Raw genomic sequence first — 24,400 nt, forward strand, 5'->3', positions numbered from 1 at the left:
GGCGAAGCAAAGCCGACAGAAACGCTGCACAGCTGCACAGATGCATTTCTGTGAGGATCCACACACACGCTGGGAAAGCTTTACTGCCTTTGGGGTCAATACAAAGTGCCTTTCTCTGCTTTGTTTCTATTTCTATCTGTTCTGGAGGTGCAGCTCATTTCCCTGTCGCTCTCCGGCTGCATCCATATGTTCTTTCACCTCAGCTCCCCGCCATCGATCGTGCTCCAGGGAATGAAATATAAGACGTCTTAAACAAATCGATGTGCTCGCGCCACGCACAAAAAGAAAAAAAGTGTAATTATGAAGAGCATTGATTGAGATAAAGTTTGAGCAGAGCAGTTTTGGGGTATTTGTCTGTCATCACTTTTCTTGTGTGACTCCTCGCAGAGCCGCCGTGCCTGGCTGAGCTGGAGAGGATCCAAGTGCAAGAGGCGGCCAAGAAGAAGCCTGGTAAAAAAAAAACACTTTCCTTACAGTCCTGTCAGGTTGAATGTAAATTACAAGCTGCATACAAGACACCTTTTTTTTTTTTTGTCACTCGCTCACCTCAGATGCATTCAAAAGCAACACAATTAGCCACGAAGCGCACCCGCCTGGCTGCTGTTTGCCCTCACGCTCGCTCAGGGGTCTCTGGGTGAACTTATATAACAAAAGCGCCCGGAGCAGCAGGCGAGAAGCTGGAGGAGGCTCATTAAAGAGATCACAAGCACACGGCCAGGATTAGGGCCTAATCAGGCGAGGGGGGCGGGGGGATTAGAGGGCAGCGCAGGCTTTGGGAAAGAGCAAGGCTAACACAGCCGTTTGGCACCGCCAGACACCCCCACGCCGCCGCCACAGCAGCAGCAGCAGCTACCCAGCATGCTCAGCACACCGCACAGCTGCTTTCCTGTCTGCAGCTCCAAACCCACAGATCTGTTCCTGCCCGTCCCCGAAGCCCACTCGTCTCACTTCTTGTGTTTTCCTCTTGTTTTCTGGGGCTGGTGGAGGAGGTGGTGCTTGTTAGAGAACTTCGCTTTCGGGTTTGACAAGAGTGTCCTGGGGGAGGCTGGAACAGTGGAGCTCTGTCACGGAGGCTGTCACTACATTTTTTACATGCCACTCCAACATACTGTATGAAAAAAAAAAAAGAGAGAAAAAACAAAATCCCATCCGCCAGCATATGCATGGCTGTGTAAAACAAACAGGGGAGATGCTTCCTCTGTCTCCATGGTATTCGCTGGCAACAAAAAAACGAAGCTGCCTCTCTATCCAGACTGATAGTCTTGTCACAGGTTCACCAAGGCGTGCTGGCATCCTTGTTTGCTGCACTCATCTCAGGCATCAGCATGAGGCTGCTACTGTACCAGGGTGTAAATATTCAAGAAGCCGGCGTGTGCACGCGTCTTTGCAGGGATGTACATTCCCAGCTGCGACGAGGACGGCTACTACAGGAAAGTGCAGTGCGACCAGAGCCGAGGGGAGTGCTGGTGCGTCGACCAGCACGGCGGAGAGATGATGGGCACCAGGATCCATGGCAACCCCGACTGCGGTAGGAGGCAAAACAAACACTTCTCACTGCAGGAAAATCTGCCTCTGATCAAGTTGTTGCTTCTTGTCATAACCTGGCTCGTGGGTTGTAAAAAATACGGCAGATTGAACTCAAAATACGGATGTTTGTTACAACCAAAGCAAATAATAATCAGTCTGGCTATCAGTAGGTGTGAATGAGTGAACGTGATGGGATGGAAGTAGGGATGTCCAGGTTTTTTTTTTTCACATTTAGTCACATTGAGAAGATTTTTTGCTGCAATACAAAGTCCTGCGTCTCTCTGGAAACAGCACAACAGTCTTTTTGTGCAGTACAGCAGAGCTATGACGCCACAATTCATTTAGAAATCTACCAAAAGCTTACTTACTTTGTTTATCTATTTTCCAAAAATTATAAAAACAACCTGGTATCAACGTGTGCAACATTCTGCCGAGTGCCTGGATCTGGTACCAACGCTGGAAAGCAGTGGCTGGTTTGGATATTTACGTTTTTCATGTGTTTCCGTCTCCTCTGTGCTCTGAGCAAACACTGCCTGCAGTTCAGCTGAAAATCCCTGAATGTTTGAGTCACTAATTGCTTCCTGATTGACCCGAATCTGGTTAGAGCAGACACGTTACTTTTAATTTTGCTTTAATGAGATGTAGATGTAGCTTTACATTTGTTTGGTTTTGTGGAGAACTACAGCATTCTGGCGATCCTTTCTGTTTTTATCATGTCCTTCTCTGGCTGTAATTTTGGTGTTTTTTTAAAGAATAAAACACCCTCAGAGCCACCGGTGGGCTTTAGGGTTCAGAGGGTTAAGTTAGGGGTAATTGCTCAGTGCGCTGACCTGCCTAACGTTTTAAATCTCAAAACACAAGACAGAGAAACTCTTTGCATTTTAAGAGACGGGCGACGGGCGAGCGTTTCCAAAAACAGACCCACACACTGTCTGATGTGCAGGATGACAGTAACTGTTGATGCTTTTGGTGCTCGACCTTCATCAGACACATGGTTTGGTACGAGGAGAAGTAAATGGAGAGCAGCTGTAGCTGTGCTACAAGAATGCATGAATTCCACTGAATGACAGCTTTTGGTAGCATCCAGGAAGTAAGTATATCCCAGAAACAGTTCACACCGAATGGGTAACAGACAAGGACGTGAATGCTGAGATGAAACTTTATTAATCCTGAATTAACCTGCAAAGACAATTAAGAATGTTCACAAAATACACAAACTGGTCAAATAACATAACAAAGGTTATCAATCACCTCAGTAAGACGTTTACTCAGGACCTTCCTAAGTAAAATTCTGGTAGTTTAATCGTAGCAACTGGACCTGCATGAGCTCCTTGAAGACGTTCTGCGTCTCATCCAAGAGGCTTCATCAGCTCTGACTAGTTGGGAGCTCCAGATATCCTTAAGGATCCATTAACACCTGATTTGGATCCTGAAGGATGTAAGACCCAAGTAAAATGTATAGATGCAGTCAGAATCAGAGAATATCTTTTAAAAATATTTTTGATGTTTAAGCTCATTTTAAAGGCTTCTCGGTGCCATTTGTTGACTTGAAATCATATCTGCACCCGTTCCTGTAGCTCTGTAGGTTTCATAATCAGAAACACAAACTGTTATTTTTGTCATTGATCTTATCAAGAAAGGAATTTGTGTGTTACACGATTAGAGAACCGATACCGACGAGTGATTCTGCGACCAGTAGACGTATATGTTTATCCCTTCTCTAGATGAAGTGGCGGGATACTCTGGAGACTTTGGCAGCGGCGTGGGATGGGAGGACGAGGAGGAAAAGGAGGCGGAGGAGACCGGGGAGGAGGCGGAGGAGGAGGAAGAGGAGGAGGGCGAGGCAGACGACGGAGGATACATCTGGTAGGACCGTCTGAGCCCGCACAGGAGAGCACGGCCGCTGGCCTGGAAGTCTGCAGGCATGGCTCTCTCCTCGAAGCAAAAGATTCTGGGATCGGACTGGGGGAGGCGTGGACATCGTCCCGGCGGGATGTGTGGTGCTGGGGCAGGTCCAGCCGTGACATGATGACCAGTTTTTTCGTCTTAGATATGTGTAATTGCTTCATTCTATTCTCTGTTTTTTGAGCAACAGAGCTTTTTTTTTTTGTTGTTTTCGTTTTGTTTTGTTTTGCTGTCCCCCTGACAAGCGGGACCCACCGACTACTGCGCCGTAGGTAGCTAGAGTCCATCAGAATTCCTATCTCGTCCGACCGCCATCTATGCATATAGAGATTACCAGTAATTTTGTATTGTGTGAACAGTTGCTTGAGTATTAGAGATGCCGTCCCGCTGGAATGACTAGAGATCAGAAATCAACAAACGGTTCGACATTTCGGCAAATAGTGCTTGTTTGTTTCCTTGCAGGAGGTTAGATAAGAAGATCAATACTTGGTGCTTGCATAAAGACCAGAAAGCTGCAGAGAAATGGCTGCAGAAAGCATCTTATACGCTGTTTGTTTGGGTTTCCGTTAGAGTAAAAATGCCAGACTAGTCATTAAGTCACTGAGAGGAACAATCTCACACCTGTCACAATGGAAATAGACATTTCTTTACTTTATGTATAAATTAAACTAGAAATATAAAATGACTACAGTGCAGCGAAGCATTTAGCAGCTTAAGAGCCCGATAGCTCCCTCAGGAGTTGATAAGAAACCAAATCATAACTAAAAAGGAGTAAATATTGGATTTACAGAAACACGGTGATGATGAATAATAATGTCTGGGTGCTGTGTTCACTCCGTCAGCCGGTGGTTTTGTTGTTCTACCGCCTGAACTGCCCCCCAAAGAACCAACTTATTTCATGGTGATGAACGGGCGACTCGCTGCAGAGCAAACGAGCACATTTGCCAAAAAAAAGTCAAACCATTCCTTTCAAAGCAGTTCAGCACAACGCGGTGTTTCAAAAAAAACAAACTGATCTTGTATATAAATCCAGTGTAAACGAGCTGCGAGGATTTCAGGTTCCTGTGGTTTCAGGCGACAAGAAAAGACGCTCCTGGCAGTTTTTAAATTGTACATGTTTTATGAATTAACTGGACACACACACACACACACACACATCTATACAGGACCTACGTTTGTAGTCGGATTACTTTTATGACAAACCTGTAGAATGTACTGTAACCACACAAATCTGCACCCATCGTAGAAACCACTAGTCCTCTGCTAACTCTCATGTCAAAGAATGTGCCACAACTTTCTGCGTTTGCAACTTGAAATACTGTATTTTGTGTTTATATATATATATATATATATATACATACATTTATATATATATAAAATGTGCATTACTTGAAGTTCTGTGTGTATACTTGAATTTGCACTGTATTTTTTTTTCTTTCTTTGTTTTTTTCTATGAGAATATCGTCGTCTCCATCCACGCTATCGATAGGCCAGACATTTGTTCGTTTTTAGTATTGCATGTTAGTGATTAAGAATGTACTTCTAGGCTGAGCACTTTACTAATAAAGGCACCGGAGCCAAGTTGTACGTCGACTTTTAATCTTTTCTGAATGTTTCAGGCCTCACCTGGAGAGACATTAGACGGGGATGCCGGCTGTCGCACGCTGTCTTTTTATATTTATCCATGAGCGTGTTTTTAGGCGATTCTGCCTGCGGGGAAATTAAATGAAAATTATAACCTAAAGCCCGGCTGATTGGCCTCTCCGGCGGTCAGGAGAGGATGCGTATCACCGACTGCAGCTGTTTTATTTCACCTCCGTTTCTTTTTAAATTTAGCCCTCGATTTGAAAAAGCAGACATTCAGCACAAATGAGCAGACACTGTTTCCAGCAGCCCGCCGCCGTTCTCTGCTTGTTAAACACGAGCAGGTTGTGTAAATATGAATATTTTGGAGAACAGAACTGCTTCCTGGTGATCTTTGCTTCCCCCCACCTGGTGCGCGCCGCATCGTTCCGGCTAAGGCCTGTTACAGCTGTCTCTACAACTGATTGTGTTTGACGAGGTATTAGCTAAGCGCAAAGTCATCGCGGAGTCTGTCGTGGAATGAAAACAAAGAGGATGTTGAAAAAGCGAGGAGTCCTCCCCGAGTCGCTTCTCTTGCTGGCAGATGGGCATGTTTGCTGGGATATTTTGGAGCTCAGCTGCCACCTCATGCTAGAAGAACAAATTACAGCAGTTGGCTGCCAGATGGCGCAAACGCTGAATGACCAACGTGAAAGACAACACTGTCAGAGGTCACGCAGATTAGAAAACTGGCCTTGTCTATATCCGTTTGCGTTTCTTTAATTAACGAACGCACCATAAGCGAAAGTCCTGGATTGCACTCACAGAGTTTCAGCACATCCACGCATGAGCAGCGTTTTAAAAGCAAGCAGTGCGAATTTAAGATAATCTGGAACACAAAGTGACAGGCAGCAAGTGAACAGCAGGAAGAACTGAGTTAATGTGGCCACTTCTCTTGGAGAGTGTTGGAGGCCTGGCAGCAGCACTCTCCAGTAGCTGCAGTCTGCTGATATTACAATATCACAATAATTAGGCTCGGAGATAAAAGCATCAAAGCCTTTCTAAACGCTGGAGAGCGAAGAGAAAATCCGAGCGTTGGGCTTTCGGCTGAACAAAAAAACACGACGGCACCACTCCAGTTACTTGAGCGTCTAATGACAGGTCTGAACCAAAAAATTACTCCCAAGATTGCAGCCTTGTGGCTTCACACTGGCTGATGGCTCAGTAAGAGCACACAGGAGGTGCAGACGGAGCCTATAGGAGGGAAACGAATCCATCACAGGAGCACTGACCACCCACAAGTCAGTAATTAGGACGCATCTCCAGCAAATAACAGCCTTCAACTTTGCAATTTTACCGCCGTCCTTACTCTATCGGTCTAAACAGGGTTTTTGTTTGCTGTTTGAAAGAAATCAGCTTTCGCAATAACATTAAAATGGTAAATGGTCTGCACTGACAGAGCTTTTCTACCTTAGTGCTACTCAAATGGGTTTCTCATTCACCCATTCATCCACCAATGGTGACAGAGCTGTCATGCAAGGCGCCGCCTGCCGTCAGGAGCAACTTCGGGTTCAGTGTCTTGCCACTTTGACTGTGGAGGGTCGGGGGATCGAACCCTGCGATTAGAGGACAACCGCTCTACCACCTGAGCCACAGCTGCCAAATTAAGTCCACAAAAAATTAACTAAAACTTTGCTTTTGATATGAAAATTGCAATAGAGGTAAATATTCTTTATAGCTTCTGTAATAAACACTGTCAGAGAATAACATGAGGCCTAGGACGGAGCCCTGAGGGACGCCACAGCAGAGCGAATAACTAAAGGAAGAGGATCATGAGTCAATGATTTCTACCTCTGATACCTGGATTCTCTATCAGTGATGAGGCTGAATTGATTTACTGTGATGAGCTCATAAGATTAATTTACAAATTCAAAATACGAGCTTCTCAGTTTCTGAGAGTAAAAGCATTTTTACTAACTCTGAATATGGAACTCGAGTATGTGGAAAAAAAACCAAACAAAAGCAAAGTATGACACGCCGCGATGGATCTATAAAAGGACTGTTTTATTTCAACCACTTATTAAATGGACCAAAGACTCACTTGGATTTCTGTGCGGATGTTGTCGTTAACTCTATTTGTACAGATAACAGCGGAAAACATGAATTCAAGTAATAGACAGTTATAAATAACTCCAGTGCTTTATAGTGTCAGCTCCAGGGCAGTTACTGTACAAGCATTTACATCCGTATGATACATAATTTACAGGAGTTCAGCAACCAGTACAGAACACTGTTCAAAGGAAAAGCAGCTTGTTTACATGCATACAACATTTCAATAAACACTTAAGTCCTCTCTGTATAAAATCTGTTTTCACATATATCTTAGTTGTTTTTTTGTTGTTTTTCTTTTTCCTGCGTTTATCAAACAGAATACTGAAAATGTGACCCTGTGAACGAGGGATGCAGGAAACAGTCGATAAGGTATAAAGGTCGCATGCTTCTCTTCCTGATTATGCATTTCGAGCTCCTCGTAATGAGGATGCACGTTTATGCAGCTCACTGTAAAAATCTAAGCATGTTGGCATGCGTGGACTCAGAACAACACTATAAGACTGGAACACTGATTTTTCAGCTGAGCATATTACAGTGTGCAGGTGCACTCTCCTGTCTGTTAGACAGTCAAAAAGTACATCACCTGCTGTAAAGTCGTACATGCTGATTACATGTCAGTATATGGCTCTGGAATGAAGGAACAAACAAGAAATTAACCTTTAATTTTAGGCTCTTATTTAAAGTATTGCCAATAATCTACGCTCGGTTCAACTAAACACACATCCAGTGCTAAGCAGACATTAATTATCACTAACAGATGAGCAGATTTCCATAAGAAGACTCAGAACTACGTGTTTTTTTTTTCCTACTCTCAAGCGGAGTAAGAGTGTCTCTGCTACACCACAGCTGGTTATTCTGCTTTATTGCTTCCTGACATTTTAAGAGTAATTTATTATCACTGCCCTCATGATACAGTAAAGCCAGGACAGTCGTGGAGAGCCGAGCTCTGAATGAACGTTTTATCTGTGAAGTCCTCGCTGTACGTCCCACAGTAAGATAATAAAGACGTCCATCAGCCCGACTCACACGTCTCAGATTAGCTGCCTTCGACTTTATGGTTTATAATGTAGTTCTTGTAACAAAAATAAACAAGCCAAATCTCACCGACAGCGAGCGGCGCGTTAATCACGGCGCAGTCATCGGTGAGCTGCCTAATTTGACTCCATCGGCTCTGCCTTTGTTTGTCTTTTCTCCTGTTTCGGGGGGTTTCTGAAGGAACGGGGATTCTGACGTTGTTTTGGCTCAGCGCTCGACACAGAAGACGTCTTTTGTTGAATCTCTCTCTCTCTCCTAATCCTGCAGTCAGAATACATCTTTGGCTTTATGCTTTGAAGGCAGAGGCTGCATATCTTCAGATTAAATGAAGTAAAATTAATCTCCTCTATTTAGTCATTTGTCTACTTAATCGTTTTAAAATCTAATCTCAGCCATCTTAATTTGATGTCAGACAAGCATGAAGCGGCTCAACACAATCACCACGAGTCCTTACGTTTCATTACGCGCTCGCCAATCAAGCTGTTGGTCTATTAAATAATAAATACTGCGACGCTGAAGCGAAAACATCTACATTCTTGCATAATGTCTGGCTGCTCACGTATTGTAATCAGGTGTGATGTAACCTAATCAACATGCCAAGCAACTCAATTAGCTCTCGCAGTAATTACGCATTTAGGGCAGTTCACCAGTAACCACTGTGAAAAGTTTGCATAGAAGAATTTAAGGATTAAACGGGATACACTCGAAATAATACGACTTGGAATTTGGGATGGCTGTCGCTGACAAAGGGACAAACTCTCTGTCATGCTTCACGAGGATGTGTCAATTAAATCCCTTCTGGTTAAGCTCGACTTGTGCATGTCAGTCGATGTACTGAGATAACCATCTGAAACCTTCCCCGTAGCCTTGTTTCTTCAACACGCTGCACATGAAAATCTCCAGCGGGCGAACGTTGATCTCCTTCAAAGAGACATTTCCCTGTCAACAACAAGAAGGATGAATGAGGACGACAGTCAGCAGGTAGCAGGACCCACACATGCAGAGAGGCTGTATTCATAAAACAATCAGTCCTCCTTATGTCGCCTACCTTTCCAGTAACTTGACCATCGAGAGCAAAAGCTCCTCTCAGCCCTCCTTCACTGATGGCTTCAGGGCGGTCGATTTTATTACCCAACACCAACACCGGTACGTTGACGATGGTCTCGTCTGCTAGCAGAGCCTAAAATCAACGACACGGCAGCAGAATCATCGTTAATCCGCTGTGAGGAAACAACAGTCAGCACAGCAAATGTTTAATCTTACATCAAGTTCAGTCTTGGATTCCGTGAGTCTGTCGTGATCCGCGCAGTCCACCAGAAAGACGACTCCGTTCACAGCCGGCAGGTAGTTCTTCCAGACTCGTCGAGCTGTCAACGCAGGAAGGACGGTTTGTGCGTTAGCTGTTGCTGCAGCGATTCGACTAGATGGTGAAGTTCTCTCCTCTCTCCCTGAACTGATAAAAATTTAATTGTGTCCTTCGCTGTGTCTGTGTGAAATCATAATCAATATTTAATTTAGAAGTCTGCCGGTTCACAGGTGCTCATATATAACGACATTTAACTGAATACATACCGACTGTTCTCAGCTAATCTGACCAGTTAGTTGGAAGCTGGTTTTGAAGCTACGCTGGAAATTAACGTCACCAACCCTGTGAACTAATACCGATGATGAAAGATGGTCTCAGACAACGTAAGTGAACAATAGGACTTTGGTTTGACTGTACAAGGCAAATATGAGGCTGTGGTTTCGTCAAGAGAGTTAGAATACTGTGGCTGTTGTTCTTCATGTACATCTCTAGCACTAGTACCACCTCCACATAGGCTCATCTGTTCAAATGTGTGCAAAACACCAGGCGGCTCAGAAAGTCTATCTGAGATGATTTGCACCCACAAAAATGTTAAATCACACATAATGACAACAGATCCGCCGTGGGGCCTGTAGAGACACCATGTGGCAGCCATGAGAACTGATGTCTGTTTTCAGGTTTCTGATGACAGTAGTGACTCCTGGCAGTGAAAAGTGAAAAAACAGACTCACTAATCTTAAGCTTTATAACTGACAGCTAACCACAGCTGTATTTTGTGATCTAGGAGCAGTTTTTCTTTACTCTTTAATGATGTTTTTTTTTGCACTTTATCACAACAATAGTGCAACTACACGATGGTGAATGTATGAGTTAGTCTGATCATGTATGACACATCCACATAACGTTGAGGTCGTGCTAAGACAATTTAAACATGTGGAAGAATGACCTTCAAAAAACTGAGAAGAGTGTATTTGCTTGCTTAATGTGAGATTTTGCCAAGAACTGCTGGCAAGAGAAAACACAGCAATTCCATAGTGTTTCATTGCTAGCAGACAGGAGGACAGATCTTACCTTGTACGTGTCCTCCCAGATCAAATGTGGTGAACGTCATCCCTCCGATCGTCAGCTCCTCTGAAGCTGTGTGAGGAAGGAAATAAAACAGCCTTTTATATCTGTGACTGTTTGACTAGAAATCAAAAGATTTGTCAAAAACTGACTCAGGGTGAAGGCAGGTTCACCTGGACAGGTAACCAGTCTATCACAGGGCTACACTTAGAGACAGACAACCAAGCACACTCACATTCACACCTACGGACAATTTAGAATCACCAATTAACCTCAGCATGTTTCTGGACTGTGGGAGGAAGCCGGAGAACCCGGAGAGAACCCACGCTGCACGGGGAGAACATGGAGACTCCACGCAGAAAGATCCTGGGTGTCCTCACCGGGACGCCAACCGGCAACGGTGCTAACCACTGAGCCACCTTGCAGCCCACAATCATTTCATTTACTACATAATTAGCAGTTTTGGGTTGCACTAAATTTCTTAGGCGGTGCAAACACAAAGACAACATCATACAGTACGTTTGATATTTTCAGAAAATAGCTAAATAACAGCCCATGGTATAATAATAACAATCTTAATCAACACCAGTCACATCTCTAAACACAAATCTCTCCTTACTTGGATGCAGCGTTGGCACATGCTGTCCAAGTCGGTCATCCTTCAGCATGTGGAGGAGCGTTGTTTTACCAGCATTGTCCAGGCCGAGGAAAACTAGCTTCCCAGACTTCTTGTACAGGCCTGGAAGGAAGCAAAAACTGAAGAATTGCTATACGTTTTATTCCTCATGAATATAGATTACTGCAGCCTGTTTTTCCATTCACAACTCTGCAGCGCTTCATGACTTCAGGTTATTTGGGTTTGCGCTGTCTGGAGCACATACAACACTTGAATACCGCTGACATGTAAATAATTTAACAATCCGCACCAAGCTCAGGATTTCAATACTTTTCTGCCACTGTGAAATCATTGCAGGCCGGCAGGCAATACTTACCCAAGAACTGTAAAACACTACTAAAGCCCCTGTAGATCCAGTCGAATAAAAATGACATCTTGACAGTGTGCGCCTGAAGCAAGAAAAAGCACAGGTTACTCCATCATCCTGCAAAGAGTTACAGGAACACAGACACGCCTGCTTTTACGCCGCTTGTTCGGTCGTGCTCCTAATTTTTCAGGTCACAGCTGTTATTGTGCGTTTTATCAAAAGTTTTGTTTGTGCTTCTGTGTAAGGAGGACAAAATATTAGAAACATCCATCAACATTATGCAGAAAAAGTGCCAGAAAATAGGATTATGTTAGCAGCCAGCAGTAAAAGCTCAGTGTTTTTGAATGATTTAATATCAGAGAGTTTGTGTTTGTCTCCTGCTTACACAGTGTGAACAATAAAATGCTGCAGGATTCATCGCTATGTCTACGGTTTGCAGAACAACAGACCTTTCTAACTGAGGCCATTTTGTCCTGACATGACACAGGTGTGATGGATGACATTTTAAGTCCAATATCAGTTGATCTAGGAGCTCCAGTTTTGTGCATGTTTGCTTATTGTGAGGACTTACTAAGACACCTGATTGAACTGGGCTATTATTCAGCAGATTTATTCCACCTGTGCGTTTCCTGTTATTGAAGTTTAAATCGAAAAAAGGTGTGCTAGCTTCACACATGACAGCATCCAGCTCTAGATATCCAGGACATACCACCACCTCCATCCAGACGTTTAGCACGCGGCTAACGGGTATGCTAACCAAACGTTCACAAAGGCTAATGGGTCATTTAGACGACATTTGTACTTATGATCAGGGATCGTGCCTGTGATGATGAATCCACCTGAACGCAGGCAACAGGTCCCCGTAAATGACTGATTAGCTTCAAGAGCATTTCTAATTAATATCGCTGCTATTTGTTAATCTTCTTGACACACTGTGAAACGACAGTTACAGTCGACACCGATGTGATATGCCATCTTTAAAAAACACCGACGTAACTGTGGCCTTGCTGTCATTTAGCCTATTTCGGTGTGACTTGTGTGAGCATTTAAACCGACATAACAGGAGCTACATTACGCTGGTTAGCTAGTTAGCATGAGCATGTTAGCTAACTTCTGGCTCTTTCTACAGTTTGGCCCTTACGTGGGCCAGAAAATACGCTTAATAAACAGCCAGCAGCGAGCGAACCGGTCGTTCAGAGACGTAACCGGCAGAACGTGTCGGTGTTTGGAAGTGTTACGTTAAATAAAGTTCAGTTCTCTTACCTACAGCACTGACCAGCAGCCCAGCTTTTCGGTAGTATCGGTGGTCTCCTTGGAAACAGTCAATCAGAGGGCCTCCTCTTCTTCTTCGTGGTTTCTATTTGGGCGACTGACAAACCGTTTACTCACTAGCGCCTCCCTTCAATGGCGGACAGTCAGGGAGAAACAACCCATCCTGGTAGGAACACATAAAGTAAATAAACTTTGGTGGAATAGTTTCTCTTTATTTTACATTGTTTCCATGTATTTTTAAAATGCACAAAAAACCTGTAAAGTTTTATAAAATAGTGAGTTTACAAAAAATGACATTAAAAATCTGTAGCTATTAAAAGTCATAATATTTCCCTTTTTATTGTTATTTTTTTAAAGAGAAAACTACAGTTCTCCCTAAAGTACATTTGAAAATATATTATAATTTTCCTTTTATTTTTTTTATTCTTTCATTATTTTAATTTAAGTGTTGAATTAAGGTTTATTACTGTAAATATATTTCTAAACTCAGATACAAATTTGTGACAAATAACAGAAAATGAGGACTGGTTCTGTAGCTTTGTACAGATTTGTCTGATGCATCTTGACTACTGCGCTTCAAACTATTTTTGACTCTTTGTATTTCTTCCTTTTTCATAGATCCCACGGTGTGTGTGCACTTTCACCAAAGGCTGGATTCCCTTCTCAGTTTCTGACACGGTTTTATTTTAATACTTTTTGAGCCCCCATTAATAATACAATTATCCAGGCTTACAGAAAAGTGCAGCAGATCTTTGTTTTTTTTTCTTTTCCTGCCCTGGTAGTCATTTCACAACCCTTCAGAATGACTTCATGACCCACCGGTACGTGAATCACATCTCTGATTGTTTGTAAAGTAAATCGTTGCACCTTCAACAGCCGCAGGAGTTAAACTGAACTTATGCATTAGTATCAAGATCCCAGCAGTGTAAATAATAAATGACAAGTGCTCTCACCTTTGATACTGAGCCATTATCCATCCATTATCTCTATCCCTTAATCCTCACTAAGGTCATGGGGGGCTGGAGTCTATCCCAGCTGACTCAGGATGAAGGCAGGTTCACCTGGACAGGTAACCAGTCTATCACAGGGCTACACATAGAGACAGAGAATCACCAGTTAATCTCAGCATGTTTCTGGACTGTGGGAGGAAGCCGGAGAACCTGGAGAGAACCCACACTGCACGGGGAGAACATGGAGACTCCACGCAGGAAGATCCCGGGTGTCCTCACCGCGACACCAACCGACCACCTTCTAGCTGCGAGGCCATGGTGCTAACCACTGAACCACCTTGCAGCCCCTTGGCCATTATATTGTGTGTATTTTTACTTAAATGTAGGATTTTGAATGCATGGTTTTTACTTTTAATGGCATATTCATACAATGATGTACTTCTACCTGAGTAAAGGTTTTTAGTACGTCTTCTAAAACTGTAACAGATTGCTGACCAATAAAGTGAAAGAAGTGTCTTTCACTGTTATGTACAAGTGTTGACCGTATAAAGAAATCATCTACAAATAAGGAAGAACTGTGTCTAAGTCCATATATTCATTACACTTGTGTGCTCTTCTTTTATTTGCAGAAGAAGATGTGCACCAGCTGCTTGTAAAATCCCCAGGTCAGTTCCATCTTATTACATTTGACTTCTCTCTGTTTCATCCTACATTTTTCGTCTACAGTCCCTTTGAATTGCTTTGAATGTTCTTAGAAATGATGTGGCTCACTGAAGGCTTATTCCACTTCAGAGAACAACCTCTTCTGTTTTATTAAGTTGCTCAGTCAGCATTATGTCATTATGAACCCATCCTGTCGGCTCCATACGAGCCCCTTTTGGTTGTAACTATAGTTTCTGACCACATTGTAAAGACTTAAAGTGCTTATTGGAGCTTATTGTTTAATTGCGGCCTGCAGAAGCATCCCTCAGGCCTTTTCACTCACAGTTAAGGACTTTTCATAACCAGCCATTTGTACTGTTAAGTAGCTATTAGATTTCAAGAACACCAAGTTCATCATTTATTGGATTTGCCATCAGGCAATACGCTCAAATGAATTATTGTGCTGTGCTAAAAATGGGTGCCTGTTCCTCTTGTCAAAGATTACAGACGGAGCAGGTCTTATCAAATCAGGATACCATTATCCACTTTAGATCCATATTCTGTAAGTAGCCACAGGTCTAAATGATGATCACAGCATGTACCAGACAGAATGTAATCAGTACAAAGCACACGATGCCAGGCTGAGAGCAGTTTATTAGAGGAGACTGACACTCATGAAATTGAGGGCTAATGTACAGTAAAGATAAACGATGTCAAAGAATCTGAAACAATCACACGACAAGCAGCTTTACCTATAAAACCCTCAGCCATCCAGGTGTGAACAGAGAAGACATTGAATATAAAATCCAGTCTGCTCGGTATGAGTGCTGCTGAAATCAGATGAAGGAGGATGAATTCGCATCTTCATGTTTCTGCTTCATGACCTCGTTACTTCTCGTAGTAGAACCATTTGTCAACTGAAACAAAAAATTTTAAAAAAGCTCAAATATGTGTGATTTCACAGAGAAAACTAAGATGCTGCGGTAAATGAAATAAACACCCACCTGAACTAGGGATGGGCTCTTCAGCTCCAAACGCACTCGCCTGCAAGAGTTAACAAAGTCATTAAATGGTGCTACTTCAGCTCAGCAGATTACCTTCAGAGGTCAGAGGAACACCTGCTTTGATATTTTGGATTCATTAAACGCTGTCGGGATGAAGGTCCTTTCACTGGTTCTGTTCTAAAATGCTCGTTTCTGTTCAACCTCAAACGAAACGCTCCTCTGTCGCCTAATGAATCAGCTGGAGTGAAAAGAAAGAATCCACCTTTAGCATTTCTGTGTCTCCGGGCGCTTCGCTAATTACGCTCTGCTGTTGTGTGAAGGCGTGTGCGCTGCCAGGTTATGGTCTATATTGTCATTAAGGACGGGATAATCATAGACTTACAGACTTAACAACAGCCTCGGCATCAGCGGCGGAGCAGCAGAACGGACTGTCTGAGACGCTGGTGTTCATGCTGAAACGCAGAGAGAGGGAGATCTTTTATTAATAAAGAAGACACAATAATCTGCTGCTTCTTACCCCAAAAAGGGCAATAAGAAGGCCCTTCACAGCCCATAAACACAGCAGCTAAGTCCTATTGTGTAGCAGCATTATATTTAGCTAATTATATGCCACAATCTGTCGACTTCTAAGTGTCTGAAGCACATTATTTGCTTTCACATGCTGTCTACATAGAAGAGCGTTTGTGGGATTCACCAGTTCAACCCTCCGGCGTTGGTCTGCTTAGAAATCAGGGCCTTCCAGAACTCATGAGTGCTCTTCACCGTCTTGATGGCAAAGTCCTGGAAAACACATTTTCACATTAACATATCAGGAAAGAAGGAGGCGGATACGAGCGTGGGTGGAGTTCTATGCAGAAGTTTCTCAGTGAAAACGCGTTTATTCTGCTGATATAAACTCAAGTTTTGTCTTTGATGGAGCAGATCAGATGCAGATGAGAAGCTGCTTCAGAAGCTGTGTAAAGTCTGACGCCGGAACATTTCAAAAACACAAAGTGAAGTCTCAAAGAGGCGTACCCTGTCCTTGAACTCTCCATTGAAGGCAAACTGGTTCTCAGGTTTCCCATCTGGGACTTTGTACCGTTTGAACCAATCAACTGTTGCCTCCAGATATCCGGGTTTAAGCCGTCTCACATCATCAATATCTGCAGCAACATGAGAGAAATCAAAGTTTAAAAGACAGAAGCCTGGTGTAGCTGCAGCGTGTTCTACTGCAGGCTGCTCCCACCGTTAAAGTCTCCAGCTTCCGGGTCCTCGGTATTGATCACGATGACTTTCCAATCTGTTTCACCCTCATCGATCAAAGCCAGAGTTCCCAACACCTTCACTTTGATTATTTCTCCTCGAGAGCACACCTGAGAATCAAAGAACACGTTTCTGAAAAAGGCTGCAAACGGTGGGATTTAAATAAGTCTCACAATCAGAGACGATCCACTACCTTGTTTCCTATGTCACAAATATCAATCGGGTCGTTGTCTCCACAGCATCCGGTGTCGCCGTCCTTGTGGTTGGGATCTTCCCACGTCTGTTTAGAGACAGAGTGCATGTTCAGTCCAACAGAACCACATCCTGGCTTCCTGTTGTTTAAAGACAAGCAGTCTGAGCAGGACTTGCCTGTGGAATCGCTCCATAGTTCCAGATGTAACCTTTGTGGGGAAACACGTTGGCCACATAGCGAAGGTTTCCCTTCTTCACGTCCTGTATGAGCGGATTGAGCTGGTCTTTGGTGGCAATCTGAGAAACAAAGTTAGAGACAGGAAAAATGTGTAACTGAACCTTCAAAGTAAAATGTACTTAATTCTTCAGCAGCATTTCAGATCACAAATGTTTTACAATCTAACGTCATGCATCAGATCTTCAGCTTAAATACGCAGATAAATGTGTCAACTAAAATAATAATAACAATGTGAATTTTTAACCATCGATATTTATGGAGTATTAGAAACGATCACGAATCGTAGAAATATATGAAACATATCTACCTCCATCTTTGCATTTGTCCATCTTGGAACTTCCACAACAGCATGGAAGATATTCTGCAAAATGATAATTAATGCATTTGTGTTTCCGTGATTATCAATGATTCTGAATCGATTTGTTTCATCAGACGCTATAAAACTTGTCAAATAAAACCTGCATCATGACATTCATTAGAAACCAGAAGACAATCTCCAGCTTTGCATCTCAGATATCAAACTTGCTGATATCTACTGTGCTTAAAAAACAGATGTCTATTTGTACTAAATATAAGTACCAAACATAACTAACATACTACCGACATGGCTCCCTAAATTGGTGGGAACAAGTGCTTTTATTTTGAAAACTAATTTCACCATCTTGCTTGAACCTGTGATATTAAACTTTTCTTTTTTTTTCCACAGTTAAGTCCCAGTGTGATGGCAGTTTTAAATCTGAATCAAAGGGTGCAGGAAGTAAAAGCAGCCCAATGATTATTGCTCCTGGGTGGAAAAGAGGAGAAAACATCTGTCCACCACCGCAGAGGAACAATTACACCCGGTGATCGGTGGCCGTGGTGATTTTCTCATTGTGTGCACCGTCCTGGAGCCAAAACAGCCAGCAGACAGGATAAAGGGTAATGCAATCTTCTGTGATAAAGGCCTGATGCAACACAGCTGGTAAAAGGCACATTTTAGCACATTTAGGTGCTCAATTGGACAAAACTGAGTAGCAAAGGCTGGAGTTTTTTTTACCAGAAAATTGCAGAAAACAGAGAAACACTATGCTCACCTGTGCTTCGTTAGCGTAGATGGGTATATCATGAAAGGGAGAGATGTATTTGCCCTGGGAGTTCTCTATAAAAAGAAGCGATGCGTTTTCAGAGCGAATTGAAGGGATCTCGTTTATGCAGTTCTACATCTACTTGCCAGCTCAGTTACTGCAGCTGCTGTGCTACAAAGCCAAACGACTACATGATAAACCAACAGACAGACTAGCTGGTTCAGAAGGCTTACTGAAAAACACCCTGTAGTCCTGGGTGTTGGGCCTGCCCCTCTCCTCCACGCTGAAGCTCATGTTTGCCTCCCAGTGCTGTCCGCTCACTAACTCGGCAGGACTGAGGAGCTCCAAACCAACAGACAGTCACTGAGGCAGAGGGGCAGGCATGCGCACTGCTTAAGCCGAGGGTTAGGAAACCTGCATGTGACAGCGGGGCTGCAGAGCCAGCTCCTGCATCCTCCCTGCATCCCATCCAACACTGGCATCTGTAGCTAACCAGGGTAAACAAACCCCAGCGAGCAGCAGAGTCGCTCACAGCAGCAATCAGCCGCTAATCCCCCGTTATTGCCACTTGTCCCCGTGCTTTCTGATGTGAAGTTTGTACCTTTGCGTGTGGAGTGACTTGTTTTCCATTTGGCTCTCGTAAGCTGTGGCTCCTGAGAGCTCTTTTCAGATGAAAACAGATGGAGCTGACTGGTGTAAGCTGTAAACCAATTAAGGAGGCAGGATTAGGTGATGCGGCCGCGTTGTGACTTCTGGCCTCCCAAGATTCACCGTGTGGCTGTTTGATAACACTAATGGACCTATTTTTAGAAACATTATGTATATAAATATTTAATTCGTATTTTTTTTTTCTCCTGAAACCCATTACTTCAATAATCTCGTGATCATGTTTGGAAGTTTTAAACAGCTCTGAGAGTATGAACATTCTGAATAATAGTAAAACTGTTATAGTTTCTTCTTTTTTGTGAGTTTTTTTTGCTTTAATTTTTTATGTCAAAGAAAGTTATGAACCTCTTAAGACCCGAGCTCTTGTTTGATATGCATTTTTTAAAAAATCTGTCTTTGCTATTTGAACAGATCAAAAAGCAGAGAATACAAAATTTAAAAAAAAAAAAAAAAAAATTATACATATATACATAAATCTATTTTAAAAAATTAAAAATGTAATAAAAAATAAAAATTAAATAATAACAATAATAAAATATTGAAAATACTGTCCACACATGCTGATTCCAGGTCTTAAGAGGTTAAATCTTATAATTGCACTGATTGAAATCCATTTAATTTTTACTGTAGTGCAGCTAATAAGACGACTAATTCACCTGAATGTTTTGCATCATTACGTGTGCAGGCTACATGAATGCATTACAAGCATCCAAATGCAGAAACAACAGTAAATAGTTTCAGTGTGTGGAGCTATTAGCAGTTTAATTAACAACACAGTTCATTCAAACACCAAACAACACGGTGCAATTAACTTTAGTATCACAAACAAATGCTGATTTGTTGGTACTATTGATACCAGCAGCTAACATGAATATCGTCTGTAAATTTAGTGGTTATAAGGAATTATGGAGCAACTGTTTGCGTAGAGAAGCAGTTTTGTGAAACCAGAACACATTCAGGCTTCTGCTGTGAGCATCATTGATATTCATGCAGCCACACAGAGCCTAATGTCCACATCCTAGCAGCAGAAAATGTGAAAATGACTGCAGGTTTCTTCGGTTAGAGCTAATTAAAGCATTCAGAGGGCATCCTGGTGCACGACGCGAGGTCACGGTCTGGGCAGCAGGAGTCACATGATGCTGTAAGCTCGCCGCCGTGCTAAATATTTCTCCTGGCCGCGGCACTTTTCCTTTTGGATGACTTGTAGGAGCGTCTGGCGTCTTACTCTCGCGTTTTTCAATCCTTTTGTACTCCATTTGTTCACCAGTGAATCCTGTACGTATCAGGCATCACCACCTTCGTGTTGATCCTCAGTGCTGATAAAAGCTTGAAACAAACATGAGCTTAGGCGGTTCGGCCTTGGCGGCGTTGCTATTTAAAGAATTCCTGAAAAGCCTGAGTGAAATACTTTGAATGGCTCTTGTGTAAAGCAGCAGAAGCCTCTGGAGCTTTAAGAGCTTGACCAACATTGATGCTGTTTCTGTCCTGTAAATCCCCTGAATCAAGTCTCTGTGGTGTACACAGAACGTTTTTAGGGCCTCTTTTAAAGATTTTTGTTCTGTTATGAGCATCAGCCCAGCGTGCAGCAGTGAGCAGGTGCCTGGAGGCGCTACAGGAAACATACAGGTGTAGTCGTCTTATGGGGTTACAGTCAGTGAAAATCTAAGTTTCTCTTGCTGTTCATTAGACTTGGATCCCAGTCTGTTGGTCTTTGATGAATGCAAATATAAACATTAATACAACCAATGAGTCCAACGGCAGAAAATTAACCGGCAATAATTGAATAACTTCTTACTGAAAGAACCTCCTGTTCCTCAGCTACACTTTAAATGCAATCTCAGTATAAAGTCAGATTTATTTATGCAGCCTAACATCATTTGCCTCATTTCTGATCAGGAACAACTCTGCTCAGGGGGTAAAAGCACTAATTAATATTCACAATAATTGTTCATGTTAGAAAATAAGCATCACAAACTGACGTTGAGCTCGTGGGTCTCTGACGTCACGCAGCAGGAGATGTTTTTGTCACCCAGTGAAAAATAACGGCACGAGACTGCTCGGCTTCCTCAGTATAATCTTTAATTATACCACCAAGATCAATAAATAAGCCCTTATGAATCTACAATCTGACACAAAAACACGTCAGATTGTGCATCAACAATGATTGATTTCACGTCCAAAAGTCCAAAATCTCCAAAGGCAGCAGGGTGTGATGGCCAGCAGGTCTGACAGCTCAACCCAAGACGTCATCCTCACACATCTTCCTGGTCCTTGTACAGCTTTGTGATGTCTTCAAGTATTTTTTTATTCTCACCTCTCAGGCACAGAACCAACCCAAGTAGTCAAAGGCACACAGCATGCAGTCTATAGGCGCTGAGACGTATGTTTCACGCTACATTTTAGGATCCTGTTGTTGACAAAACGTCAAACTTTTGGGGAGCTTGCAGAGCGGCCTGAGTGTTTGAGTCCAACGGGTTCGACTTCACGTTGAGCCACTTGAGCGCCGGCATGGCGGCCAGCTTCTCCAGCGGTATTTCTGTCGAGCGAAATTGAAAATGACAGAGTGAGCTCAGACCAAGTCGTGCATTTCACACAAATAGGATGCATTAGCATATTGTTATTACCAGTGATGCTGTTTCCCTCCAGGTCAATCCTCTCCAGCGAGGCTATTTCAGTCAGCTTATCAGGGAAGTCCGAGAAGCTGTTATTAGCCAGATTGATGCTGGTCAGATGCTCCATTTCTCCAACAGAGTCGGGCAATTTGGTGAGAACATTTCCCCGCAGGTCCAGTTCTGCAAGGTATTTCAAGACACGAGTAAATGGAGGGGCAGCTTGTCTGCACTGGGCTCACAGCATGAAGACATCCTGTCAACATCTGCGAGGTGAACAGCGTGTGAGATCGACAGCACTTTCCTCCGACACTGAATTCATGCATTTCGTGCGGGGAATCAAATATCTGTGTGGTGCTTTATCCACTACCTCTGAGCTGAGTGAAAGTCGAAAAGAACTTGCTAGAGATGGCCTTCATCTCGTTGTCAGCCAGCGTGATAACGCGGATGTTTTCCGAGACGCTCCTCAGGACCTTGAACACACCGTCTGGGAAAGAAATGAGCTTGCAGTCTGACAGGTCTGCGGAGAAGAAGGAAACCGTAATGAGATAATCGAGCATCAACACAGCGGGAAAGAGCTGAATACCCAAATATACAATTTAAAGTAGACCATCAAAGTCAAGCCTCTGTCACCACCTGCTGGTACAACCTGAGATAACATCGCCTCCAAACCTGGGTTATAAATACATGTTCTGGAGCTGAAGAGAGATTAAATAGATGTGTGTGCAGGGAATCTTACCCAAACAATCTTTGCCCTCCTCTACGGTTGCATTAATCCTCCGGGCCACATTTGCGACTGCCTCGGCCATTTTTTTCTCCGCTGTAACTGCTCCTGAGGGACATAATGCAACATTACACTTTGACATACTTTTCATATAAGCTGGAGAACCGTCAGACAATTACTACGGCGGCTAACTGTTCACGGCTCCAGTCAAGGCTCTTCTCTGTGCTGCCTCCACACTCAGCTTCCCACTGAAGTCAGCGCAGCACAGTCACTGCCTATCTTCGGCTTCACGCTAAAACCACACATTTCCAGCAAAGACAGCACTTTCTTATGTCTTGTAGGCCACATGAGAAAAAGCTTTGACGTATTTGCACTGTGAACAAGCTGCAGTCATTCCTGTTGGATGCCGTCTTGCACCTATGTGACTGGAACACACTTCATGTAAGTCGCCTCTAATGCAGTATCATGTAATAATGCATCAGCAGTCATTCATTTTTCAGGCTTCATGCAACACAGAGGCAGCATCACGGCGGTGCTTTCTGTGTTCTTTGCTTATATTTTCTACATTACAGATTCTAACATGCATTTTTATATCGTATTGTTTATGGATCACAGGTTCTGTCCATCGACCACAGGAGCCTACGGCGAGCGAGGGACGCGAAACTGTAAGTTGAACACTTGAGTAGTTTTCAAAATCAAAAAATGTGATGCCAAACTAGGGCTACGACTAATGATTGATTTCACTGTTGATTAATCTGTCCTCAATTAGCCCAAAGAGATCTCGTCAAATGTCGGGTTTTGGTCTCAACCCAAAGACATTCGGTTTATTGTCACAGAGGAAACCAGAGAATATTCAGAATATTATTTCCTTCAAGCCAATTAATCAACAATCAAACCAGATTGGTTGAAAAGGGTTTGATGACTAACTGATGAATCACTGCAGCTCTACTGAAACAATGCAGTGAGCAGATGACAAAGGACAGAAACATGCAGCGTGTCTGACTCTGACTTTTAACCATCGAGTCAATCATTTCACTCATTTCAACCATCCTGCTTGTGTAATGGTATGTCCTGCAGTTATTTTCATTCATGTTTGAACTATATTACACAGATATAATTTGGCTGAAGCATGTCGGTCAGAAAAATTGCAATTTCTTTTAGGTATTTTTCCCAAATCATCACATACATGTGTCCCACTGTCACCAAGCTAATAAAGGAGGCAGTGAAGCATCATAAATAAAACTAAAAGTCAGAATAATAGATGTCAATAATCAATAAAATGCCCACATTCAACATTTTGAGCTTTTTAAGGAACTGATTTATGCAGAGAAGTTTCATTTAATACAACTGGACACAGAACTGGATACAAAAAACAAACATAAATACTGAATACTAGATGTTGTAATAGTTCTGTAGTAATGTCATGGTAAAGAAAACCAGGTAAATATTGAGAATGTTTTAAAATCTGTGAGATTGCAAAGTGGCCTGCAACAGGTTGTTTTTTCCTATTTCAACTCAGCAAAACTTTTTAATAAATACTAACTTAGCCACAGCAACGTGAAACACCAGAAAACCAACAGAAATAAGAATATTTATAGCCGTTATGTTCTACTTCTGCTTCTGACTGAGCCACTAACCCACTACTGCTAGCTATACAACATCTAAGTCCCCATTTCTAAACAGTTTAGTCAGCTAATCGGAAAACCAAACCTTAGGCCTGCCACGGACAGAAACTTATAAAAATACGATTTATTTTGTGTTCCACTGAGGACGAAGCTACTCACCCATAGGCTGCAAACGGCTGGCTAATGTTACAGAGCCTGGCAGCTGCCGGTGTTAGCTAATGTTAGCTACAGCGGCGTAACCAGCTGGGTGAGTGTGTATTTTTAGCCCGTTAGAGGCTGATTCACCGGAATGTTCTTAGACAAGTAAAACCTACTTGATACACCGTTTGTAAGCAAATAAGTGAATAAACTCGGTGGTTATTGCTTCGCGACCGGTGCTACCGCTTGAGCTAACGTTAGCCTACAAGCTAACAGTTAGCCAGGCCGTTGGTGAGAGTCAGTCCTGCGCTGGGATGTTGCAGACAGCTCATAAATCAATCAATATCAATAAAATCAATAAAACAGCAGCTTCACGGATCAATATAAAGGTATGGAAGGTCAGTATTATATGTTTTTTTTTTTAAAAGAAGTGAATGTGAGCCTTTTTATATTTACAAAGGAAACATTTTTTTGTTTAGTTTTTATATTTTAGGCCAAAAAATACACGACATGATTTCTCAAAACTCAAGTTAACGCC

General features: G+C 42.8%; 4 protein-coding genes across 4 annotated transcripts in view; 1 reads left to right on the forward strand and 3 right to left on the reverse strand.

Annotated features, from left to right (window-relative positions):
* Nucleotides 1–5,019, forward strand: part of LOC103362472 (SPARC (osteonectin), cwcv and kazal like domains proteoglycan 2) — a 58,364-nt gene extending 53,345 nt beyond the window's left edge. The window contains exons 9-11 of the mRNA XM_008288832.1: nt 388–450; nt 1,391–1,528; nt 3,252–5,019. Of these exons, the coding sequence (XP_008287054.1) occupies nt 388–450; nt 1,391–1,528; nt 3,252–3,397 (347 nt within the window). The 3' untranslated portion in view covers nt 3,398–5,019. The remainder of the gene's footprint in view (nt 1–387; nt 451–1,390; nt 1,529–3,251) is intronic.
* Nucleotides 5,020–7,038: 2,019 nt separating this feature from the next.
* On the reverse strand, nt 7,039–12,825 carry sar1aa (secretion associated, Ras related GTPase 1Aa). The gene is made up of 7 exons (XM_008288833.1): nt 12,760–12,825; nt 11,506–11,578; nt 11,133–11,252; nt 10,520–10,585; nt 9,406–9,509; nt 9,191–9,322; nt 7,039–9,081 (listed from the first exon to the last, which is right to left on the reverse strand). Exons 2-7 carry the CDS (start codon nt 11,561–11,563, stop codon nt 8,965–8,967), a joined length of 597 nt encoding a protein of 198 aa, XP_008287055.1. The 5' UTR covers nt 11,564–11,578; nt 12,760–12,825; the 3' UTR covers nt 7,039–8,964.
* Nucleotides 12,826–14,996: 2,171 nt separating this feature from the next.
* On the reverse strand, nt 14,997–18,394 carry ppa1a (inorganic pyrophosphatase 1a). The gene is made up of 11 exons (XM_008288834.1): nt 18,334–18,394; nt 18,116–18,174; nt 17,344–17,397; nt 16,976–17,095; nt 16,800–16,886; nt 16,590–16,716; nt 16,379–16,506; nt 16,059–16,144; nt 15,747–15,816; nt 15,365–15,404; nt 14,997–15,277 (listed from the first exon to the last, which is right to left on the reverse strand). Exons 1-11 carry the CDS (start codon nt 18,392–18,394, stop codon nt 15,249–15,251), a joined length of 861 nt encoding a protein of 286 aa, XP_008287056.1. The 3' UTR covers nt 14,997–15,248.
* Nucleotides 18,395–20,828: 2,434 nt separating this feature from the next.
* On the reverse strand, nt 20,829–24,082 carry lrrc20 (leucine rich repeat containing 20). Its single transcript, XM_008288835.1, has 5 exons — nt 23,884–24,082; nt 22,115–22,207; nt 21,746–21,895; nt 21,391–21,558; nt 20,829–21,302 (listed from the first exon to the last, which is right to left on the reverse strand). The coding sequence occupies exons 1-5, from the start codon at nt 23,885–23,887 to the stop codon at nt 21,166–21,168; spliced, it is 552 nt and encodes a 183-aa protein (XP_008287057.1). The 5' UTR covers nt 23,888–24,082; the 3' UTR covers nt 20,829–21,165.
* Nucleotides 24,083–24,400: the final 318 nt, after the last annotated feature.

Source organism: Stegastes partitus, unplaced genomic scaffold, assembly GCF_000690725.1.
Source record: "Stegastes partitus isolate 25-593 unplaced genomic scaffold, Stegastes_partitus-1.0.2 Scaffold576, whole genome shotgun sequence".
Lineage (NCBI taxonomy): Eukaryota > Metazoa > Chordata > Actinopteri > Pomacentridae > Stegastes > Stegastes partitus.

What these genes read in the sequence shown, in the direction of transcription:
- lrrc20 (XM_008288835.1), bottom strand. An exon ending in GGAGGGCAAAGATTGTTTGG is followed by an intron (nt 21,896 to 22,114) that starts GTAAGATTCCCT and finishes TCTTCTCCGCAG; the next exon opens with ACCTGTCAGACTGCAAGCTC. An exon ending in GACTTTCACTCAGCTCAGAG is followed by an intron (nt 21,559 to 21,745) that starts GTAGTGGATAAA and finishes AATACCTTGCAG; the next exon opens with AACTGGACCTGCGGGGAAAT.
- ppa1a (XM_008288834.1), bottom strand. Translation starts at nt 18,394, where the DNA reads ATGAGCTTCAGCGTGGAGGAGAGGGGCAGGCCCAACACCCAGGACTAC. An exon ending in TTTGTGACATAGGAAACAAG is followed by an intron (nt 16,717 to 16,799) that starts GTAGTGGATCGT and finishes TTTGATTCTCAG; the next exon opens with GTGTGCTCTCGAGGAGAAAT. An exon ending in AGAGCCCATCCCTAGTTCAG is followed by an intron (nt 15,278 to 15,364) that starts GTGGGTGTTTAT and finishes TTTTTGTTTCAG; the next exon opens with TTGACAAATGGTTCTACTAC.
- sar1aa (XM_008288833.1), bottom strand. Translation starts at nt 11,563, where the DNA reads ATGTCATTTTTATTCGACTGGATCTACAGGGGCTTTAGTAGTGTTTTA. An exon ending in AATCCAAGACTGAACTTGAT is followed by an intron (nt 9,323 to 9,405) that starts GTAAGATTAAAC and finishes CGTTGATTTTAG; the next exon opens with GCTCTGCTAGCAGACGAGAC. An exon ending in ATGGTCAAGTTACTGGAAAG is followed by an intron (nt 9,082 to 9,190) that starts GTAGGCGACATA and finishes TGTTGTTGACAG; the next exon opens with GGAAATGTCTCTTTGAAGGA.